Consider the following 23,878-nt stretch of genomic DNA (forward strand, 5'->3'; position numbering starts at 1 on the left):
AAATGGCATGATAAAGTTGCTGATCATCTTCCACTATGAATGGGAAGAGAGAAGGTTGCTTCTCCTCCTAGATGTGGGGTCATGGGGGAATGAGCTCAGCAGTACTCTTCTCAAAGCGCACAGCAATGCTTGTCTCCCTAGCCACACCATGGTTTTGGGCTCGATGTTTGTCTAGTGACTATCAAGTGTGAGGTGGCTGAAAAAAGCACGTTGCATTTTCTATTACAATGATCAGCATTTCACTGAATCATACAAACAACTGATTATTGCACTCATCAAGACCGATGAGGAATTGCATACCTGGTAGGCTTAAATATGCAGCAACACCTGTGTGTACAGTTGTTTTCCCATTTATTACAGCAAATGCACTGTGCAGTGTTTAAGTACTGAGGAAGCACCTCAAGTAATTTCAATGTATAAAACATTCTTTCTACATACTCAATCAACCAATTCACCACAGATCCAACACACTTAATAGTTTTCCCATTTATTACAGCAAATGCACTGTGCAGTGTTTAAGTACTGAGGAAGCACCTCAAGTAATTTCAATGTATAAAACATTCTTTCTACATACTCATCAACCAATTCACCACAGATCCAACACACTTAATGGTAATCCAAAGACAACTAGTGTACCGCTCCCAAAATATTTCAGTACTATCCGCACAAGTAAAACACATCTAAACACAACTACCTCAAGGTTCCTAAAAATATTTCAACACTGTCAACGTTTGTTGTCCACAATACAAGGCTTGTTTTGGCACGATACCTGAATACACCATTTGATGAGAGCATTCACATCCAACACAGATGATGACAACTTCCCGGAAATTGGATCAAGTCTAATGTATCCCATCAGAAGTAATGCCGCAGTCGCACAATACGTTGCACCACCTGCATTGTAAAAAACTCTCACTCTCTCTCTCTCTCTCTCTCTCTCCACCACAGACATTTGAGCTCTCCATGTCTATTATTACATTGTCTACACGGGGACGAATGGTCTTTTCTTTTTTGTGTTCTGAAATCCAGTCTACACATGGATCATATGTAACATCTTTTTGGTCTCATAGACCCTTCGTGTCTTTAGTAGATGTTAGTAAACTCTCTCTCTCTCTCTCTCTCTCTCTCTCTCTAGTAAGGTTATGGTGTTTAACACCACACAGGCATGGGTGACGAGATCAGAGCCTCAGTTCACTTTCCGAGGGGAGCCGGTAGTGTACATCACGTCATATGTCTACTTGGGAGTTACTTTCACAGGACCGCGTTTCTTCTTGAAGGAGGCAGCAGCAGCTAGATTAGCTCGAGGGCATGCAGCTTGGGGGCACTTGAGAGGCAGTGTGCACACATACAGTTTCAAGAGCCACGCACCAAATTGTGGCTATTGTCTCTCTCTCTCTCTCTCTCTCACACACACACACACACACGGAAGGCCTGGGTATGCAAATTATGCAAAACTGGGGAGACTGAGACGGAGGAGCATTACATAAGCAAATGCCAAGACTACCATAAGATATGCGGAAGATTGCATTGCCCGACCAATATAGAGATCACATATATCTAGGCCATACTCACATGAAAACCCGTTTTTCCCTACGAAACACGAAATAGGAACGTTTCAAAATGAATCTAAACACTCCCAACCGAACGTTATTTCGCCCAAAAATGAACTTTTTCCCAATTTTGTTTTAAAAAATAAAAAATTTATTCTTATCTTCTTCTTCTCCTTCACTTTCATCTCAATTTTCCTAAAGAAATCTCGTAAAGATAAAATGATAAGACAGCCGGAATGTTTCTTGTGACTATGTGTAATAGTTCTCAATTGTTGAAATTTCTTAGAAGTATTCCACTAGCTCTTCAATTTCTCACTTACCCCCAACTTATAAATCCCGATTTCATAATTTCAACCTCAATGGTCGAAACACTGTTTTACCCAAATTCAATTTCTTTGTCAATTTCATCAAAATTTCAAACCCAATTTTCAAATTTCTTACTAGTGTTCCACTCTTTTCAATTTTTCACTTTCTTCCAATTCATAAATCCAATTTCATACTTCAACCTCAATTGCACCTAGTTTCACACCCAATTGTTGGAATTTCTTACACTTTCTTCAATTTCTCACTTTTTTCCAATTTATAAATCCAAATTTCATACTTCCAACCTTAATCGCATCTAATTTCACACCCAATTTCAAATTTCCTAGGTTTTCTGTAAATTTTCACTCTTCCCTAATTTGATTTGACAAGCGTCACATTGGAACCTCTCTGTTTCGTCCATAGGGCCAAAACAAAACAAAACAAAATGACGCGTATCAAAATGCGAACAATGAAACAGACAAAATGTTTCTTGTGACTATGGTTTGGGCTTGTATTTGATGGAGCTTCGCCATCGTTGTGAAACTCTAGTAAGGTGGCACTCAGGTAGACACAAGATCAACCAGATCTCCATTATGTTCATCCCACTTGAGAATAGGCAAGAGTACAACTAAGTGCAAAGATAGACTGTGATGTTGACCAACAAGATAATCAGTACACTTAACAGAGGATTAACTAGGGATTAAAGGGAGCTGTGGAAAGCATTATGTATTATGATATTTGGGCCTTTTTATGGGAGAGCCCCCCCTTTACAAGGTGTGTGCATATGCTGCCACCACACATGCCACATGTCAAGGCATCATGACAAGTGTCCCTAAGCGGTGTCACCTTTACACATCATTGCTTACATAAGATGCTTTAAGAGGTTGTTTCCACACACAAAGAAACCCACACACTAGCGGCTGTTCACACACTAGAACCACTTTATTTAAACCTAAGCTTACACACTAGAGTGTAAGTTTTTACAACCATTTAGCACTTGTTTATCCCACATTAATCCCTATTAATATTTAACAGTGTCATGTGTACACATGGACATGGCTGATTTCCAATGCTAATCCGTGATTAGGCAACAGATAATCAATAGGATTAAAGCAGTAGCAGCTTTGACAAGCATGTGAAGGCATTCCCATGGACCAAGAACCAATCAGCTGGGTAAAAGAAGTGATACACCTCAGCTTGGTAGCATACATATATTTATGAGTCCATGGAACTAGCCGTCTAGCAATGTCATGTGCACACATGGACATGGCTGATTTCCAATGCTACAGTAACAGCTTTGACAAGCATGTGAAGGCTTTCCCATGATCAAGAACCAGTCGACCAAGTAAAAGAAGTGACACACTTCACGTCAGCAGTATACATATATTTATGAGTCCATGGAACTGGCCGACTGGTTCTTGGTCCATGGGAAAGCCTTCACATGCATGTCAAAGCTACTACTGCTCTAATCCTACTATTTGTTTGCTGCCTAATCAGGGATTAGCATTGGAAATCAGCCATGTCCATGTGTGCACATGACAAAACACATTACATGGTTCCCATCACGCAATCACGGCAACCACCACCCAGGCTCGCCTAATGGAGAGGCAGCACACATGTTGCAACAACAACATGCAACCCTCTAAGACCACACACACACGGAGTCACCAGCGATAGGGTATAGTTCCTCCAGACAGCCCTATGTCCCCACCTCCAGATATCTATACCCACCACCTCCAGATCCAAGGCTTCTTCTCACTCGCATTTTCAGCTTTTGAAGCATTCTTTGCGTCCTTGAAGGCCCTTTTAGGTGGCTATCCACCTTTTTGCATCTTAAAAACAGCTTTGTCCTTCCCTTTTCCCATGCAAGTCAATCTCGGAAGCCAAAGCTAAATTTATGACTTGCTGCAATGTTGGTGCATCTTGAAAGATGGGTTGAAACCCTGACTCAAATTTCTGTTTTGCAGAAGCAGTTCCAAGAGAGTTTGGACGAGGTGGCTTTTTGAACATAAGCCCTGTTAGCCAAGGGCTTCCTGCAGCAGAAGCAAACACCCACACAAAATTCGGCAAGTACATAGTCGTGAAGAGAGAGGCATACAACTGTTGGGTATTTCGGAGACTTCATGTGCATGTGTCCATCTTGTGCGTGTACCCCCGCTTATATGTCCATGTGTGAACTGCCCCCAAAGGGCTAAGTATACGTGTAACCACCCTTTAAGTGTGTCTATTTGTGTGAACCCACTCTTACAGTGGCTAGAATAATATCTATATATTTATTTGTGCATGACATATAAAGGTATTGTACTTGAGCTAAATCAATATATCAATCCCTTGATTGGATCTCTGCTCTGCCTTCTTATGAGCAGGAGAGGGTTTGTAGCCCATTGGGCTTTTTTCTTTTTATAACTAATGAAAGGATCTTTTCATGGAAAAAAAAAATCAATATATCAATCACATCATTAAGTTGTGCAATACACTCTCTCTCTCTAGAGCAGTCTTTCTCTCTCTAGCACTCTCTCTCTCTCTTTCTCTCTCTCTCTCTCTCTCTCTCTCTCTCTCTTGTGGAAATGTGTATGTATTATGTACAGCTATCTACAACAGCCACATGGCTGCCATCTCAAAGTCCAAAGTCACATGCAAGAAAGGAAGGAGGCTAAGCAGCCTCTGCCATCAAGAATCTAGAATCCTAGAAAGGAGTAGCCCGTAATGCTCGAATCCATGGGTCAGCTTTAAGCTGATCAATCACATGTCCCTTGATCATGGAAGAAATCTGCCAGAGCAGGAGACCCCGAATGTGGCCAAGGTGATCACGAATGCCCATCCCATCATCAAAAAAGAAAGCATTCCTAGTCAACCATATATGCCATGCCCCAATCCATCGGAAGAAGTCAAAAATCACATCATGCTCTGGCTCGAGCAATCCACTTGGGGCCGGACCGAAGACGCACATGGGTGCCATCACCTCGGCATGCAGAACAAAATACCAGATCCGAGACAGATAATCCCAGACACATCTAGCCACCATGCAGTGAATGAAAAGGTGACTAGATGTCTCCATACAAGTGGTGCAGAAGAAGCAATATCCCCTCGTGATTTTCCTTTTTTTCAAGTGGCTTCCCACCAGCAGCCCACCGATTACCATTCTCCATTTGGCCATTTTGCTGGATATGCCAGAAGCAAACAATTTTCGGGAGTTGCTTTTCTTTCGAGACATGAATTGGAGCCAATATTGGAATATAATGATTCATTGGGCCCATGAATCATTGTGCGATGTACTTTGCAGGGTGAAATTTTTCAGTTTGCAGGAGTGTATGCATCTCAACCTTCCCATGAGCGGCAAAGGATTTGGAATTTCTTCAATTCCGATCCCTGGTTGTCAAACGTTTTCATTTGTGGAGATTTTAATAACTCTCCACGAAGGGAGGAGAATACATATGGCTTATCTCATATATTACATGTTGAGCATCAGGCTTGGGACAATTTCATTTTGCAAACAAATGCCTTTGATCTTTGGCTTTCTACTATGGCGGAACTCCAAGCTTCACTTATTGCCATAATGCTCTCACTCAATAGTGGGCTAGATTGGACATGGTATTTGTTACATACTCAATAGTATGACTTTTTTTCATGCAAGCTTTGGGTTGATCATGCTTCAACACTCTCTAATCATGCCCTTATGGGAACCTCCTCTACATCATCAGAGACTGTTACACATAAATAATAGTTATCTTTCGCATGATGCCTTCAGAGTTTTAGTACATGATGCCATTTCTCCCCTTTCTGCTTAGTTATTAGATGATGTTGACACTGCTTGGTTTCGTTTTGTTCAACGAATGCAAATAGTCATTGCTAACTATGGTAGATATTATTATGTTGCAGACGTCAGACAAAGAGTTGAAATGGCTAAGAGACAAATCCAATCACTAACGTCACTCAGCCATCTTCAAACTCTTACACGAGTTCAACAAAATGTGTTATGTGAAGACAAAGTGTGTGTCTCTGTGAATCAACAAAGAAAGATACAAAAATGGCAAATCAGATCGAGATGTAAGCAACTCCAAGTTAAAGGTTTCTCATCCAAGCAATTTTTAAAAAGTTTGCTTGCTGATAGGCAAAAACATAAAATAGTGCATGTCAAGAAATTTGATGGCACATGGACATCCACAAAAATGGAGCCTGCAAACTGAATGCGTCAATCATTATCAACACATATTTCAAAGTTCATCTCGTGTGGATTCCGATGTCCTTGATGCTCGAAGAATTTTCTTGAATTATGTGCATTCCATTTTTGACAATGAATTTGCTTTGAGGCTTGATCTCCCCTTCATTGAGGAAGAGCTTACACATGCGTTATATGGTATGGGGCATTGGAAGTCACTTGGTTGGGATGGTCTGACAATTGCCCTGATGCTTTGGAAAGAAGGCCTTGTCACTTTGGTGCCTTAAAAAGCATTTGGACAATCCTTTGATGATTGGAGACCAATCACATTGATGCCAGTCATTTATAAATCGGCAACTAAAATGATTGCAAATCGTATTGGTGAAGTGCTTCTCCATGGTGTGTATCTTGTCCCTAGAAGACAAATTATGGACAATATTGCAAATGTATATCTGGAAATGGAATATGCCAAATATACTTCTCAGGATGTTCTTGTTATGCACGTGGATGTGGCTAAAGCTTTTGATACAGTTCGATGGGATTACATAGCTCAGGTCATGGCTACAATGGGCTTTGGTTGTAAAATGCAACAAGCTATTTTCTCGCTATATAAAGATAGTACTGCTCAGTGTGTTTTTGGTCGTGATCTTTCATCAAAGTGGATTTTAGAAAAATCTGTGCGTCAAGGATGCCCTCATAGTGCATTGCTCTATGTGATTGCTACGCATCCATTTTTGATATGCATGGATCTTTTAACTACACAAGGGCAAGTACATGGTTTGCGATTACCCAATGGTTCGCATTTTGTGCCTCAAGCCTATGCAAATGCTTCTTTGTTCATTCCTCAAACTGATCCAAAAGATCTCAAGTGCATCATGAAATCTTTGGAATTGTTTGGTATAAAGCAGCTAGACTTTTATAGCAACTTTTATAAAGCAGCTAGACTTTTATAGCAACTTTTCTAAGTCCAAACTGCTTCCCTTGACTTCTTGTGATTGGCATGCACTGCTATGGTCAGGCCAAATTATTTCAACAAACCACGTGATTAGACATCTGGGATATCCACTGGCATGGCATATGTCTACGCGGGATGCTATTATTTGGGTATTGAACAAATTAAAGGCCAAGCTAGCATATTGGAAGCTTTCTACATGGCCTTTACATGTGCATCTCAGAATTGTTCAAGCGATCATTATGGCATATGTGTAGTTTTATTTGATTTTGTTGATCTGGCGTAAAACTGATATTGATTCTTTTATGTCTGATGCCTTGGAATTGTTGTGGAAAACCAAGCATCGTATGAGAGCGCTACGTCTTTTGAGACGATCTTTGGTCTGCACTCCTAAAATGCATGGTGGATTAAATATACTTGATCTACATTATCATCTTTTGGCAAGAAAAGCCAACATGATTCCCACTTTCTTTCAACTTCAGCAGCCATGGGCCATACTGCTTACAAACATGTGTACTTCAATCAAAACTAGAGCTTATGGCAATTGGCACATTTCTCACTGGGAAGCAGTGAGATTAGTAAATTTGAAGGAAAAATTTTGGGATGCCCTTATGTATCTTCTCTTCTTCGTGATTGGAAATTAGCTCTATCTTCTGTCTATTGGCATGGAAGAGATGTGCCAACTGGGAATTCTTTTTTATTGGAAAGCATCCATTTGTCGTCGGTGTTTCCTCAAACCACTTGCAATAAAGGAACCACGAAAGGCATGCTTTTTAGCCTCTATTAGCATTTCCATTGTGGCGGATGTTGTCACGGATAATGGATTTGTGATGCCTTTCCCACAAGCCTGTTTGAAACATAACTTGGGTTTGCATCACAGGCAAGTGTGGAAAACTATTACTATCTTGTTGCGGCCTTTTGAACCCATCCCACCTTTGGATGATCAGGAACCTTCACACGCACATCATGACGAATGGTGCCAAATCCACATCGTCGCCCCTGCATAGGGAGCCTAGAAAGTGTCTCTAGATCTTCCGGATCCATTTGCAAAAATGTCCTTGACCATTCAGGACGACTCCTGCTCCCTCGACCCAAAAATGCTCTACACCGTCCAAGACTACCTACTCCACGCCCAAGTCGACCCCCCCCCCCCCCAAACCTCTTTAGGGTTGCCTACCTGTAGGTAGAATGTCATGACTCATGCCCTATTCCATTTACGCGAAGTTTCTCCTTACCTCGACAAGGTCGGCCTCACGACCTTAGCTACATGCTTGGAAAAGCTCCCTCCAATAAGACCTGGTGTCCCATACCACCAAGCCACACCCCACAAGTGTCATCTCAGTGAACATGTATAAATTATTTAAAATAGAACCACTATGGATCAAGACAAAGGACATACCTGTGAAACCCTAGCAAGGTTTCTATAGATCCAACGTCGAACTCATCACGTGACCACGATAGATTGTGGCCCAACAACTCATTGCCCAACCATCGGTTCAGTACCTCGAACCACTCCCAAACCTAAGATTAGATTGTCGTGAGCGTGCCATTCATCGATGGCCCCAACCAAGTGTTCCATACCACCAAGACGAATCACTCGCTGACAGCTCCATACTACCAAGCGTTCCATACCACCAAGACGAATTACTCTCTAACAGCTCCATGGCCAAGAGATCCTCCATGCTCCTTGGTAACCCCAGGCTACCGCGTGGCTACTTCATCTCTTGTGTCTAATAAGTGACCCCAAGTCACTTATATAGTAATAACCTCACTATAAGTGGCGTGCTTTTATTTGTAAAGCTTTCATGCTTTATTTAGCCATTATTAGCCCCTAGTTATTATTCTTAGCCCATGCTATTATTTCCAATCCCACGACCAATCTAGACCTCCTCTTGCTAGTGCCCTTACCTACGTGTGACCCCTATGCCCTTGGCTAAGCCTTTACCCCAATTTTGGGTTAATCCTAACCCTAACCCTAGGTTAGTCTACACGTTAATTCCACGTGTTCCCCACCCTAGTCCTAGGCCGGTTGGGACGTTACGGACTTCCCCCCTTGATTTAATTCACGCCCTCGCAAGAATGCATAAGCAGAACAAGTTTCTATAAGCAAATCCGAACATATGAACATCCATCCATAGCATCTACTCAAGTCTATTCTCTCTTATCTAAGCCAATGTAAGACTCCTCTTGCAGAACTTGCTATAAATATCCAATTGCTTATTGTCAACATCCAAGAGCTGTGCTGCATGCGCGGAAGCCTTTGTTGTACTGATCCACAGCCCTAAGCCTGATTAAGAACAAGATGCTCATTTAAACATAGGCAGAGGAGAGAGAAGAAGAGACAGATGGTTGGTGTCAAGTTTTCTTGTATTTAATATGGTACAAAAAGGTGATTGAATGGATGTACATGATGCAGGCCCTTGGTTAGCCCCTAGGGGGTGACCTCTGGCCCCTTCTACATGATGGATGATGACTTCTAGTTTGAATGATGAAATGAACTTGTTGAATGACTTAACTTATGAATGAATGATGACTTCTTCTTATATAGTATGCTGAGGTGCTGGTCGGCCAGCACTAGATGTTGTCAGCTAGTTTTGCACAAGAAAATAGGCATTAAATGCCATAAAATGCTACGGTTACTTCTACTGCTCCCCCCACATTGTTGGTCTTCAATCTGATGTTGCCTTCTAGGTCACCTATTAGCTGCCGACAGGGGTCCCATGCCCTCCAGGGTGATGATGATGACGATGATGCTGGTGTTGAAGCTGATGATGATGCTGATGTTGCTACTGATGATGATGGTACTAATGTTTATGCTGATGCTAACGACATGCTCCTGATGATGCTCTAAATGCTAACTTAATCAAGGATTCTAGTGTTCATGCTCAGGATTAGACATGGCAGAGGCTACATGTGACAAGTTGAATCCCAATAGGACAACTAGTCACAAAGTGCAACAAGCTCTATCATAACAACCCTCCCTAGCACAGACCCATAGCACAACTCGTCAATCATACCAAATGGCATCTTGCATAAGTTGTCAGCAAACACGTAGACTTGAAGCAACCGAATTTCCCCTTGAACACCAAGGTCAAACATTAAGTCAACCTGAGGGTCAATCTAATCCATGCAAACTCCAAGATAAAAGATACTACCACACCCTAATCTGTGTCACGGGCTCCCATAGTCAGCAAAACTAGATGTCTATAAGCCTTCCGAAAACTTTGGCCTATATATCTCCAAGTATGACCAACTCCACAAGACTGCCTGACTTCACCATGTCCTTGGTTATGCCAACTCCCGACAAGAGTGCCTACCACCAGCTACCTAGAGGCTATCTGGATAACACCAAGGGTTCGTGATAAATCTCGGTATCCTTCCTACATCTATTACAAAAGCCATGTCCACTAATGTAGAAAGCACGCAAGACAATAAATCCCATCACAGTTTAGCAAAAGACCTCTAAAAATTTAAATTTTATTTAGTAGGGGTTGTACAAACATACCAAAATACAAGTATCATGAGTTAGGGTCTTGGAAGCCACAATTATTGAGCCACTCCTAGACCCACCAAAAGGTGTGCGGATTCTAACATGGATTTTGACACTATCCTCCCATGCGGAACACTAGATACTGCATTCCTCCAGCCCGTGCCGCCCATATATATGCATTTGTGTCTTCTCTCGTTCTCCCATGCCTAGTTGCCCCTTGGCTGGCTCCCACCTAGCTAGGCTCTCTTGACCGGTTCAGGGTAGACCTAGCCACCATATGGCCAACACATATCATAGCCTCTCTCTTATGCATCCCACCGTGTGCTTTTCCACAAAAATGATAGCCATCAGCACGCATCTCCTTCCTTCCGTGTGCTTTCCTTGCACACTTGCACGAGGGTACGATCCTGTACATCCTTCATGCCTTGGGTCCATGCTTTGTTAGATCCAGGCTCTGATACAAATGTAAAGGCCTCACTAGACTATGTCCATGGATTATCCGACATAGAACCATTGTGGAATTCAGGATAGCAGACATACCTGAGGAACCCTAGCAAGGTTTTCATAGACCCAATGTCGAACTCATCACTCACCACCCAACCATAGGTTCAGTACCTCGAACCACCCCCAAGCCTCAGGTCAAATTACGCACATACACCATTTTCAGGTCAACACAAGGGCATACAGAAAGCTGGTTATGCCCAGAAAAAGAGTAGACCGCCACCAAAAATGTGCCCAAGGATGCCCGAGATGCGCATGATGACTCAGTACCAAGCCGGGGGGTAACCACCCTAACTTTAAGCTATCCAATTAGCAAAGACGCTCACATGACTGATGTAAAATATTTTAAATGTGGTAGAAAAGAGCACATGTATGAAAAAATGTATTGAGAATGCAAGGAATACAGATGCTAATGTGGAAAAGCCTGATGTAAATATGCAAGGCAACACACAGCACCTGCCCAATCATAGGATGATATGTAAGGCATGGGGGCTATTGCACGACCAGCCCACCTTACTCCTTTATTATGACGCAACAACACAACTTTATCTTGTACATATTGGACACCGTCTCGTAAATAACAATCAATTTTAAACACTTAATGAAATGGACACAACACGAAGCATAACAAGGCTGAAAACTGAAATTTGCACAAGTACACCACACGGGGGGCGAAACCCGGCCCCCCTCAATACCATGTATATTATTGGAGTATTTTATTTGTACAATGTCCCATGGGCTATGAAAGCCAAATTTGCCATAGACAAAGAAGTTAATAAAAATACCAAACAGAATTGTCAAAGAAGAGTTCGTTGATGTAGACTTTAAACAATTCCCCGTCACTCACTAGAAAATGAAAACGCGCCACTGGTGTTCTGGGTCCATACACGACACTCGTGTGCCCTACTAGCGTCTAGCTTGCACTTTCACAACACAGGAATGCTGAAAAACAGAGAACTGGCACCAATGGACACACCTGGGCACAATTTCAAGCAGCGGTGAAGTTGTTGATGATGTCGGGACGCGATGGGAGCAATCAACTGGTCACGGGCACTACCCATTGGCTCAAAACAGGTGTACACTGTATAGGCTGCCCGGACATGACTAGAACAATAAACCACACCTGGATCACAGGCGGCCAGCAGCAAAACAGGACGAGAAGCGGAGAAAGGGCACAGTAATCTGCCCGTACAGATCCATACATTATACGGCATGTTGACATGGCTGGTCGTACAGCAGAATCAGCGCCTGAATGTTCTTCGTACGGGAGTGCAGGAGCTGGTCGCCCTTTGCTTGCTGATCACAGCTATGTGCTCAGAATCATGATCAGGTACGCATAACACCTGTAGTGAGCTAAAACGATGAAAAAGTTGGCGTGCGGGAGATAAGAATAGTCACTTTTCCTTGCAAGGAGAGAGGTCACCCCCGACCATGCATGGGGTAGGTGGCCAACTACTTGCGCCTGTGGGGGTGTCCACCCACATTTCCAAGCCACCAAGGTGCCCAACAGGGTGCCCACTAGGTTGGGCCCCGAGCACTTAATAAAAATGTCCACCCATTTTAAATGATGTGAACCTACAAAGGTTATAAACAATACAAAGCATTTTAATAAACTAATACAAGAGTTTTTGAGTGCACTTTCTACCTGTTCACAGGCCACAAAACATGTCAAAACACAGGGCAATCACACACTTCACGGGTAAGCGTCCCGAGCCCGTGAACTGGACACACACGAAAACAGTTCACGCGAAAACAGTTTCAAACATGCAAAATATGTGTTCATGTGCACTTTGTTATGAGCAACTCTCCTAGTTATGGAACAAGGGCATAAACCGGCGCGAGAAACTTGGATCCCGAACACTCAGATCCACACACTAACCACACATGGGCACAAGAAACTCGGGAGGACCATTTAGGTGGCCAAATGGTACCACCTCCCCCAGCTTCTAAACAATTGTCCTCAACTGAAAAGCATCGAGGTATGATTGATCTGCCTGCTCACATTGAAGGGCCCATAATGCCTGGTAGAGAGCTTAGGACACACTCCCTGTTTACATGGTCTCTTGCAAAGTCTTGTTTTCTTAAATTTCAATGATACCCACTCTCCTTCTTTGATGTCCATCGGTCTTCTATGCTTGTCAGTAGTCCTTTTATGTTTATCTTGGGACCTAGCAATGGTGGTCTGCACCTGTGCGAAGGCAACATAAAGATCTAGCACATTCATCGGTAGCAAAGATCGCATCCTTAGTGCTAAGGATGGGTGGCAAGATTACTTTGCCATACATAATCTCGAATGGAGCCTTTCCCATGGATGCATGTACTGTGTTGTTGTAGGCAAACTCTGCAAGCGGTAGGTACTTCTCCCATGCGGTCTTTTGGTCTGCAATGTAGCACTTCAGAAGATCCAAGACAGCTAAGTTTGTAGCCTCAATTTCGCCATCCGTTTAAGGGCGATAGGCCAATGAAAAATCCAATTTAGTACCCATGTTATCAAAGAGAGGCTCGTAGTCCTGCGATCTCTATCCCCCACAATTGTTGAGAAAACGTGGTGCTCATGCTAGATTCAAACATGTGGAGGAGAGAGACCCAAAATACAAGAAGAGATCTTGCTTATTAAGTTGCTTAGAAATACAACTTGGCTTTTGCACTCTATCAAATGCCTTCTAGCTTTGCCTTTAAATAGGTGAGCTAGTGGACCATAAGTCCATTCACACACAAACCCTTCTCCTACCCTTTTACATGACCTTAGTCTTTTAATACCCCCCCTCAATACCAACTATGAAGAAAATTGGAATAGGTGGTATTGGACATAGGTTGCCTTTATAACATTAGGCGTACAAGGTTTAGGAATATAGGTGTTGTTACATTGAGATTTAAAACAATTTCTCAGTGGAGTTAGAGGCTGATGCAAAGTTAGCCTCTAACTCTTTGTTAGGACATTTAGAAGTGATATGCCCCGTTTGTTTACACTTGTTACATTTCATCTTGTTGGGATATTTGATCCAACAATTATTTGCCAAATGACCTACCTTTTTGTAATGGGTACACCTTACTTTGCTCACTTGATATGACAAAGCTTGTTCGATATTCAATGAAGTCGATGCATTTGAAGATTCAGCTCCTCCCTTTGGCCTCTTTTCTTCATCAAGGCAAGATTGAATGACTCCTTCAAGGGTGGGATTAGGTATATTCTTCAGGGTGGTGACTAAGGTGGGGGTACACCTTCTGGACTGCTTTTAGCAAAACAGCCACTGCATCATCTTCATCCATTCTCGCATTCACTAATGCAAGTTGAGCCATAAGGCCCTTCAAGTGAGAGATAAAGGCTCCAATGCCATCTCCCTCTTTGAGCTCCAAGCTAGAAAATTCAATTTTAAGCGAGATCTTGGAATTCTTACCACGAGCTCCATAGAGCTTGTCAAGCTCATCCCATTTCTCCTTTGTAGTCGGAAGCCGGTCCATATGGTGAATAAGAGCCTCATCAAGATGGAGCATGATGATGGCTTCTGCCCTCTCATCATCTTCAATATCTTCAGCTTTAGCTCGATCCATAATCTTAGTGCCGGAGATAAATGGCCAAAAACCTTTGGACATCATCTTGTACTTGACAAGAACTTGCCAAGTGTGAAAGCCCTCTCATGAGAACTTCTTAATTTGGGTGTTTTCCTTTGACATTGGGTATTGAAAGAAGATTACAAGAGTGTAATGGACTGATTTATGAAGAAGAAAAGCAAAAAATTTGTGATGTTTTGGCTTAAGTAGAAATAGAATGGCTTATGAGAGTGCAACAACCCGTAATCAAGCCAAGGATGTTGCATAAAAGGAGATTAAGTTGATGAAGCTTATGGTTTAGCACTTAGGGTTTGTGCCCAACCACTAATTCTGATGGAGAGAGCTTCATTAGTATCAAAGAACACTTTCTTTGGTGATTATGATCAGTGTTTAAGAAACACTATTAGTGCTTAAGAGCACCTTTTTTAGTGTCAAATGACACTTTCATTGGTGATTAGCTTATTAATGTCGAGGCTTATGAACCAATCAATGGTGAATGCCCCATCACTTCAAAACATTGACCAAAAACTTAGAAAGGCTTGAGAAGAAAATGTATTGATGATTAATAGTGATTAAGAAGAATATTAGTATTAAACAACACTATTTTGAAGCTTACAAATGGCTTCAATGGCATACACCCCGGGATTTGTTTGATCCACTTCTTCTTGGCTTGAAGAAGTTCTGCTCCTCAGCCTCAAAAAGAATGCCTTTGAAGATTAATGCATATAGAGGTTGTGTTTAATAACACTTTAGTGCTTAAAAAACACTAATTTCGAAGCTTTTATAAAAGCTGCCATGGAAAGCACAGACCTAGGCTTGGTCTTTTGGCTCTAGCCCTCGCGTCGGTGGATCATTAGGGCTGAGACTTGAGTAGAAGGGCCTTCACACTACGGGCTTCAAAAGCCCTAAGCCCTCTAAGCCTGCAATGGCCTACACACGGCGAATGAAACCGATCCCGTCAAGTGGGAAAGACTCAATTGGACACCTACACGTTTAATAGCACAACTTTAAAACCACAAATATGAAATGGACAACTTAAAACAACTTGAAAATTAAATGAACAGAAATGGAAAGATGGACACCAGCACTGGGGCCGGAACGGGCCGACCCCCCCCTCAATATATGATATATTTATTGGGAGTATTTAAAGAATACAATGCTCCATGGGTTCTGAGAACCAGATCATGTCCATGTACATATGAAAACAGTACTAAACAAATAGCTCGAATTACGATGTAGAAGCTTGAAGCAGATTGACCACTGGTGTGGTCCAATCGCTACGGTCCTGTGCTTTCACTGGACTCCGCGGAGAGCGCCAAACTGGTGTTCCGAGACCACGCACAGACAGGCGCTCTCGTACTAACGCCTGGCTCTCCCGATCTCAGCACCTTTGGACCGAGGTTCGCCCATATAGCTTGGACAACCCGGCACCAAACGGGTGTAGGCCGAGCGGGACGAATCTTTTACCAGATTTAAACATTAAATGCTTTACTCAAATCTGAAAATCACTTACTTGAATATGGTTGATAGGAAACCAATACTTGTGGTTTGCTGAGGATGAAACCACCCTTGTTGAAGAAAGAGTAGCCTCGTGAAGACTCACCACGATAAGTACCACCAAAAAGGGCACAGCCGCCTGTAGGATAGTTGCAGCCAACCTGTAGAGAGAAAGTCCTCTGCTGTGGTGCAGCCGTGTAGAGGGTGGTTTGCAGCCAGCCTGTAGGGTAGTTACAGCCAGCCACCTGTAGAGAGGAGTAGACGCCTGTAGGAGAGGGTTGCAGCCAGCCGCCTGTAGGTAAGGGTTGCAGCCAGCAGCAAAGAGCACTCAGCCACCTGGCTTCGAAAAGGAGGTGGTGTAGGCGCATACAGGGAACAGGCGGAAATCTGCTGGTGAGGGCAGTCCGCTGGAGGTGGAGCCACCTGTGTGCAGGGCACAATTGGCTGGTAATGTTGCCTGGCGAAGAGGGCAGCCTGCTGGGAAATCAACGCAACTGCCAGCGTTGGTTAAAGCAGCCGCCTGGTTGCTGTAAACAGTCGCCTGGTTGCTGTAAACAGTCGCCTGGCTTCAGCCTGCAGAGCTGGAACCGCCGTACAGAGGGCCTCGCCTGTAGAGGATATATGCGCAGCAATACAGAGCAAGATGACAGCTCCTTTGCGTTGAATGAGCCACCGGTTGATGGATTCCACCCAGAATAATACGATGGATGCCCACGCTTGAAGGAGGAAGTCCTTTTTAATAATATTCATGTGGAGTTTCCACTATAGTTTTCCCACGCATGCATGAAGGGGACTAGTGGGGGTTGGTGACCATGCCCACCCCCACACTCACTTAAAAGTGAGGCTCCCCACCTTGGCCCCAAAGTGGGTGCCCAAAGGGGGTGCCCACTTTTAAATAAGTGTGGACCCCTAACCTTATAAATCAAAGGGTTAGAATTTAATAACATTAAACAACATGTACTACATACTTACCACCTGTTCACATGCACTGAAACTTGTCAGAATACAGGGCAGACTTCACGACTCACTGGCAGGCGTCCCCGCTCAGTAAGTAACACGTCAGGCAGGCAAACACACGAATACATGTCATGCGAAAACAGTTTCAAGCATACAAAATATGTGTGCATGTGCAAAAAGTAACATGGACATATCTCCCGTTCATGGAACATGTACAAAATATTTGTCGGCACAAAACTGGCTCGACATAAAACATAACAACCTGGTCTTCCTATGGAGTGACAGTCCCATAGGTAAGACGCAGTTCCAGGCACGAGTTTCCCTAGGTGTGACAGTCCCATAGGTAAAACACGGCACGAATACTGGCTCTTCCATGGCGTGACAGTCCCATGGATCGAACACAGTCCAGGTCATACACGGGTGGCACTGATCTGGCTCCCGTCCATACGACACCATCCTGCTAACACACGGGTGGCACCAGTCTGGCTCCCGTCCATGTCAGCAAAATACTGGCCTCTTCACATGAGACACCGGCCTGGCCTCAGGTGAACGAGACGCAAAAATGTGGGAATGGACCAAATGGTCGGCCAATTGGTGACATCCCCCCGGGCTTCTAAAGAGTTGACCTCAACTTAAAAGCCTCAAGATATGCCGGCAACAATTGCGGATAATCTGCAAAATAATCCTCATTTACCCATTTGGCATCAATAGGCAAATAATTTTTAAACTTCACAAGGTATCTCCTGGAAAGCTTTCCTGCAGGTAGCTTTCTCTCCTTGTGAAAAACAATCTGTTCTGGCTGGAGGATCTCCTCAAGCTCTTCAATCTCTGGCGGATCTTCTGTGACAGGCTCATCAGGATCTGGCCCCACATATCTCCGAAATAGACTCACATGAAAAGCATTGTGAATCTTCCAATGACTAGGTAAAGCAAGCCTGTAGGACACTTCATTGATTTTGTGAATCACCTTGAAGGGTCCATAATAGCGAGGAGAAAGCTTAGGATATGATCAGCTGCAAAAATCTCATCCTTTGTACGAAGGATGGGTGGCAAGACCACTCTGCCATAAATAATCTCAAACGGAGCCTTTCCTGTAGAAGCATGGATTGTATTGTTGTAGGCAAACTCAACAAGTGGAAGATACTTCTCCCATGCACTCTTTTGATCTGCCACATAACACTTCAATAAATCCAACACAGCTGAATTTGCAGCTTCACTTTGGCCATCCGTTTGGGGATGATAAGCTGATGAAAACTCAAGCTTAGTACCCATATTGTCAAACAAAGCCCTCCAAAATAGGCTTGTAGTCCTGGGATCTCTATCCCCAACAATGGATTTAGGCATACCATGATGCTTGAAAATATTAGCAAGAAAAAGCTTTACCATATGATCAGCTTTGATGGTTTTCTTGACGGGCAAGAAGTGAGCTTGCTTGCTAAACCTGTCCACAATAGTCCAAATAGCATCATTCCCATGCTGGGATCTAGGCAAATCCATAATAAAATCCATCGTGATACTTTCCCAAGGTTGCGAGGGAATAGGCAATGGCTGAAGCAAACCTGGAGGCTTTTGCCTATCAAATTTCACCTTTTGGCAAGTGATACATGCACGCACATAAGCCTCAATGTCTTTACGCATGCTTGGCCAAAAGAAATACCTCTGAATCATGCGAGTAGTAGGCATAATACCTCTATGACCAGCATAAGGTGGAGCGTGACATTCGTCCATAACCTTTGGACGCAAATCCTTCACCACACATAGGCAATTATCCTTCATGAGATAACCCTCATTGATAACATAAGAGGCATGTGAATGACCAGCCATCAAATCAGTCCATATATGGCAAAAATCAGCATCCAAATGATACAAATCTCTCATAGCAGATAGATCTCCATGAGAGGCCACTGAGACTACAGCAATATAAGGCCTCCTAGATAGTGCATCGGCCACCACATTTTTCTTTCCTGGAGTATGCACAATCTGAAAATGAAACATGGAAAGAAAATTCGCCATTCTCATTTGCTTCTCTGAAAGCTTGGTTTGAGATAGAAAGTATCTCAAGCTTTGATGATCTGTCTTGACTACAAATTCAGCCCCAAGAAGGTAGTGTTTCCAAATCTTTAAGGCGTGAATTACAGCCAAGAGCTCTTTCTCATAGATATCCATATGAAGCTCAGCGTCATGCAAACGACGGCTCTCGTATGCAACTGCATGCCCTTCCTGATTTAGGACAGCTCCTATGCAATCACCACAAGCATCACATTCAACCACGAATGACTTGTGCAAGTCAGGAACAATCAATACTGGACCACATATGATCGCATGCTTGAGCTGCAAGAAAGCATCCTGTTCCTTTGAAGTCCATTTGAAAACAGTTTTCTTCTTCGTGAGATCATGTAGAGGAGTGGCAATCATAGCAAAATGCCTTATGAAACACCTGTAATACGAACATAATCCCAGGAAACTACGTACTTGATGTACGTTTTGCAATTCGGGCCAATTCCGAATAGTCTCTATCTTTGCAGGATCCATTGTAACTCCATTTTTGGATACAATATGTCCCAGATAATGAATCTCTGAAAGGAAAAACTCACTTTTCTTGGCATTGACGAAAAGTTTATGCTTCCGCAACTCTTCGAACACTGTGACCAAATGAGTTCTGTGTTCCTGCTCATTCTTGGAGAAAACCAAGATATCATCAAAGAAGACTCCTGTAAACTTACGATGGGATCGGAATATCCTATCCATCATACGATTAAAAGTAGCAGGAGCATTGGTGAGACCAAAAGGCATTACCAAGAATTCATATAATCCGAAGGCTGTCCTGAATGCAGTCTTATGGACATCTTGTGGCACCACACGGATCTGGTGATAACCACTCTTCAAATCAAGTCTGCTAAAGCAAGCTGAACCATCAAGCTTATCCAAGATATCATCAATACGTGGAATTGGGAATCTGTTCTTGATGGTAAGCTTGTTCAAAGCTCTATAGTCAACACACATACGGAATGATCCGTCCTTCTTTTGAACAAGAAGTACAGGAGAGCAGTAAGGTGAGGAACTGGGCTGAACCAAACCTTTCTCTAAAAGCTCGTTGACCTGCTTCATAATTTCTTCTTGTTGTGCAGCACTCACTCGGTATGCGGGTTTGTTAGGTGGAGAACTACCTGGCACAAGATCTATGCGGTGATCTTCGGGCCTTTGGGGAGGTAATTCACCTGGCAACGAGTCAGCAAAACAGTCTTTGAATGCATTAAGAAAATTCAGCCTATCATTAGACATAGCATCCACACTTTGATGATTTGGCACAAGACTATCACGCACAAAAACCAAGTACGCTGAAAGACTCTTTTTCATTGCTTTATTAATTTGGATGTGTGATACAACTGGGATAGAATCCCCTTCTTTGCCAGCATCAATAAAGTGCATGCGGCCTTTATGCATAAAAGAAATCATATTAGACTTATAGTCTTTGCGGGGCTCAAGCCTATGATGCCACGGCTTGCCCAACAATACATCACATCCATTCAGTGGAGCAACTAAGAAATGCTCATTATCAAGATAGCCCTGTATATGGATACGCAACTTCCCAATCAAAGGGGTAACCTGCACCTCTTTGCCAATAAATGCAGCTTCAGCTTCAATCTGAGGTCCCATGTTTTCAACCTCAATTCCCAATGCAGCTGCCATTTGCATAGAGATGAAATTGTCAGTTGCACAGTCATCAAACATGAAGAGTGCGGGCTGATCCTTAACTTGCCCCCATGCCTTGCAAACCATTCTCTCTTTAGCATCATGACCTGTATTACCTTGCACATCAGGAACTGCATGAACATTTGCTTTGGTGTGCTTGTCCTCGTGCTTTGGTTTGCGATCTGGGCATTGCCGAAACATGTGGTCTTTGCTACCACAAGAAAAGCATTTTCCATCCTTAGCATATTGCTCTCTTTGCTCCGGAGTTAGTCCAAATTTGTTCTTTCTTGGGCCCTGTTCTTTATTTTCAGCTTTAGCACCCTTGTAAGGCTCCCGGAAGTTCTTTTTAGATGGCTGTCCGCCCTTTTGCTGATTTGGGACAGCCTTGTCCTTCCCCTTAGAACCTCCTTGATCTTGCTTGATCTTGAGCACCAATTGCTCTGTAGCAAGGGCAGAAGCTGTGAGTTGTTGCAACGTATGTTTTGGGTGCAATTCAATACCCGATCTATAAGCAGGTTGCAATCCAGAACGAAACTTCCTCTTTCTTTCCTCCTCAGAGATTAGCATGAAGGGAGTCACTTCCAGCAGCACTTTCTAAAATTTGTTAACATACTGTTGCACACTCTCATTGTCTTTTTGTTCCAGCCTATCCCACTTTTGGGTGAGAGTTTGCTCTGCATTGGGTGGCAGGAACTGAGCATAAAATCTTTCTTTGAATTCCTTCCAAGTAGAGATGGGATCCTTGGTGATCTTTTCGGTGATCCACCAATGGGCAGCAGTGCCTTTCAGAAACATGCTAGCATGGCGCACCTTCGACTTTTCTGTAAAGTCTTCATCGCTAAAAGCAATGTCGAACTGTGCCACAAACGCTAACACCTTAGAAGCATCGTGTTCACCATGAAAGACATCAAATTTGACAGATTTATCACCTGCTTTGAACTCCTTGAGCTTCCTGGCATGAGGCTCATGGTCCTCTCTTTTTCTTTTCCCCTTATCCAACGGGGTAGCCCTGTCTGCATGGGCTCCATGGGCCGTCATAGAAGCTTCATGGGGCACGGTGGCATGTGCTCCACGAACTCGAAGCTCAGATGCATGTGACTTACCTGCATATGGCATGGTCTCTCCATGAGACAACTCAGAAGGCAAAATTTTTCTGGAAGCAGACCTGTCACCATGAGATACATATCTTGCATGCATGTGACTTTCGTGCCCTCCATGAGCACTGGCATACATAAATCTGTCAGGCTTAGTGCCTTGGGGAGAGGATGCATGACGAGAGGTGACAGTCACCTCTTCCTTTTGCATAAAAGATTTCAGCCTCTGGGATGCGGGATCTCCATGCTTCAAACGAGGTGGATTTCTGAAAATCAGCTCTCCGTCATCCCCCTCTTTGATATCACCTTTGCGAAGGAGATAGGCAAGTGCCAACTCCCTTGGTTTCTTGCCCACTTCACGAGCCATTGATTCAAAGGTTACATCAACCATAGCATCAGCCTTCCTGGCTTCAATAGCACTTTGCAGATGAGGATCTTCATGCAAAAACTTCAATTCTTGCTCTTGAGCCTGCAAAAGTTTTCTCATATGTTCCATTTCAGCCCTCATAGCATCAGGGTCTTGTTCAAGCATAACTGTCTTTCCTGGAGACAGTTGACCTTTGGATTCACTATCCATAACCCTTTCAAGGGGCTTGTGTCTACCTCGCAGGGCATCAGACCCACGAGAAGCACTAGAGGGACCCCTCGAATTTGGTACTTCCAAAGGGTTACCTTGGCTGTCCATTGTGTTCAAAGTTTGCTAAAAGCGGGATGTCCAGTACACAGGTTCGTTTCCCCACTAGGGAGAGGGAAACAACCGTGCTCTGATACCAATGAAACCGATCCCATCAAGTGGGAAAGACTCAATTGGACACCTACACGTTTAATAGCACAACTTTAAAACCACAAATATGAAATGGACAACTTAAAACAACTTGAAAATTAAATGAACAGAAATGGAAAGATGGACACCAGCACTGGGGCCGGAACGGGCCGACCCCCCCCTCAATATATGATATATTTATTGGGAGTATTTAAAGAATACAATGCTCCATGGGTTCTGAGAACCAGATCATGTCCATGTACATATGAAAACAGTACTAAACAAATAGCTCGAATTACGATGTAGAAGCTTGAAGCAGATTGACCACTGGTGTGGTCCAATCGCTACGGTCCTGTGCTTTCACTGGACTCCGCGGAGAGCGCCAAACTGGTGTTCCGAGACCACGCACAGACAGGCGCTCTCGTACTAACGCCTGGCTCTCCCGATCTCAGCACCTTTGGACCGAGGTTCGCCCATATAGCTTGGACAACCCGGCACCGAACGGGTGTAGGCCGAGCGGGACGAATCTTTTACCAGATTTAAACATTAAATGCTTTACTCAAATCTGAAAATCACTTACTTGAATATGGTTGATAGGAAACCAATACTTGTGGTTTGCTGAGGATGAAACCACCCTTGTTGAAGAAAGAGTAGCCTCGTGAAGACTCACCACGATAAGTACCACCAAAAAGGGCACAGCCGCCTGTAGGATAGTTGCAGCCAACCTGTAGAGAGAAAGTCCTCTGCTGTGGTGCAGCCGTGTAGAGGGTGGTTTGCAGCCAGCCTGTAGGGTAGTTACAGCCAGCCACCTGTAGAGAGGAGTAGACGCCTGTAGGAGAGGGTTGCAGCCAGCCGCCTGTAGGTAAGGGTTGCAGCCAGCAGCAAAGAGCACTCAGCCACCTGGCTTCGAAAAGGAGGTGGTGTAGGCGCATACAGGGAACAGGCGGAAATCTGCTGGTGAGGGCAGTCCGCTGGAGGTGGAGCCACCTGTGTGCAGGGCACAATTGGCTGGTAATGTTGCCTGGCGAAGAGGGCAGCCTGCTGGGAAATCAACGCAACTGCCAGCGTTGGTTAAAGCAGCCGCCTGGTTGCTGTAAACAGTCGCCTGGTTGCTGTAAACAGTCGCCTGGCTTCAGCCTGCAGAGCTGGAACCGCCGTACAGAGGGCCTCGCCTGTAGAGGATATATGCGCAGCAATACAGAGCAAGATGACAGCTCCTTTGCGTTGAATGAGCCACCGGTTGATGGATTCCACCCAGAATAATACGATGGATGCCCACGCTTGAAGGAGGAAGTCCTTTTTAATAATATTCATGTGGAGTTTCCACTATAGTTTTCCCACGCATGCATGAAGGGGACTAGTGGGGG

General features: G+C 43.8%; 1 protein-coding gene across 2 annotated transcripts in view; it reads right to left on the reverse strand.

Moving 5' to 3' along the window:
- The window catches only part of PGGT-I (Prenyltransferase family protein), a 55,033-nt gene that overhangs the window by 2,703 nt on the left and 28,452 nt on the right, over positions 1-23,878 (reverse strand). For both annotated transcript variants that reach the window (XM_086782501.1, XM_086782502.1), the window contains exon 8: positions 770-894. In XM_086782501.1, the coding sequence (XP_086638627.1) occupies positions 770-894 (125 nt within the window). The remainder of the gene's footprint in view (positions 1-769; positions 895-23,878) is intronic.

The sequence above is a fragment of the Cibotium barometz genome, chromosome 44 (genome assembly GCF_041138505.1).
Source record: "Cibotium barometz isolate CiBa-2024 chromosome 44, ASM4113850v1, whole genome shotgun sequence".
Taxonomy (NCBI): Eukaryota; Viridiplantae; Streptophyta; class Polypodiopsida; order Cyatheales; family Cibotiaceae; genus Cibotium; species Cibotium barometz.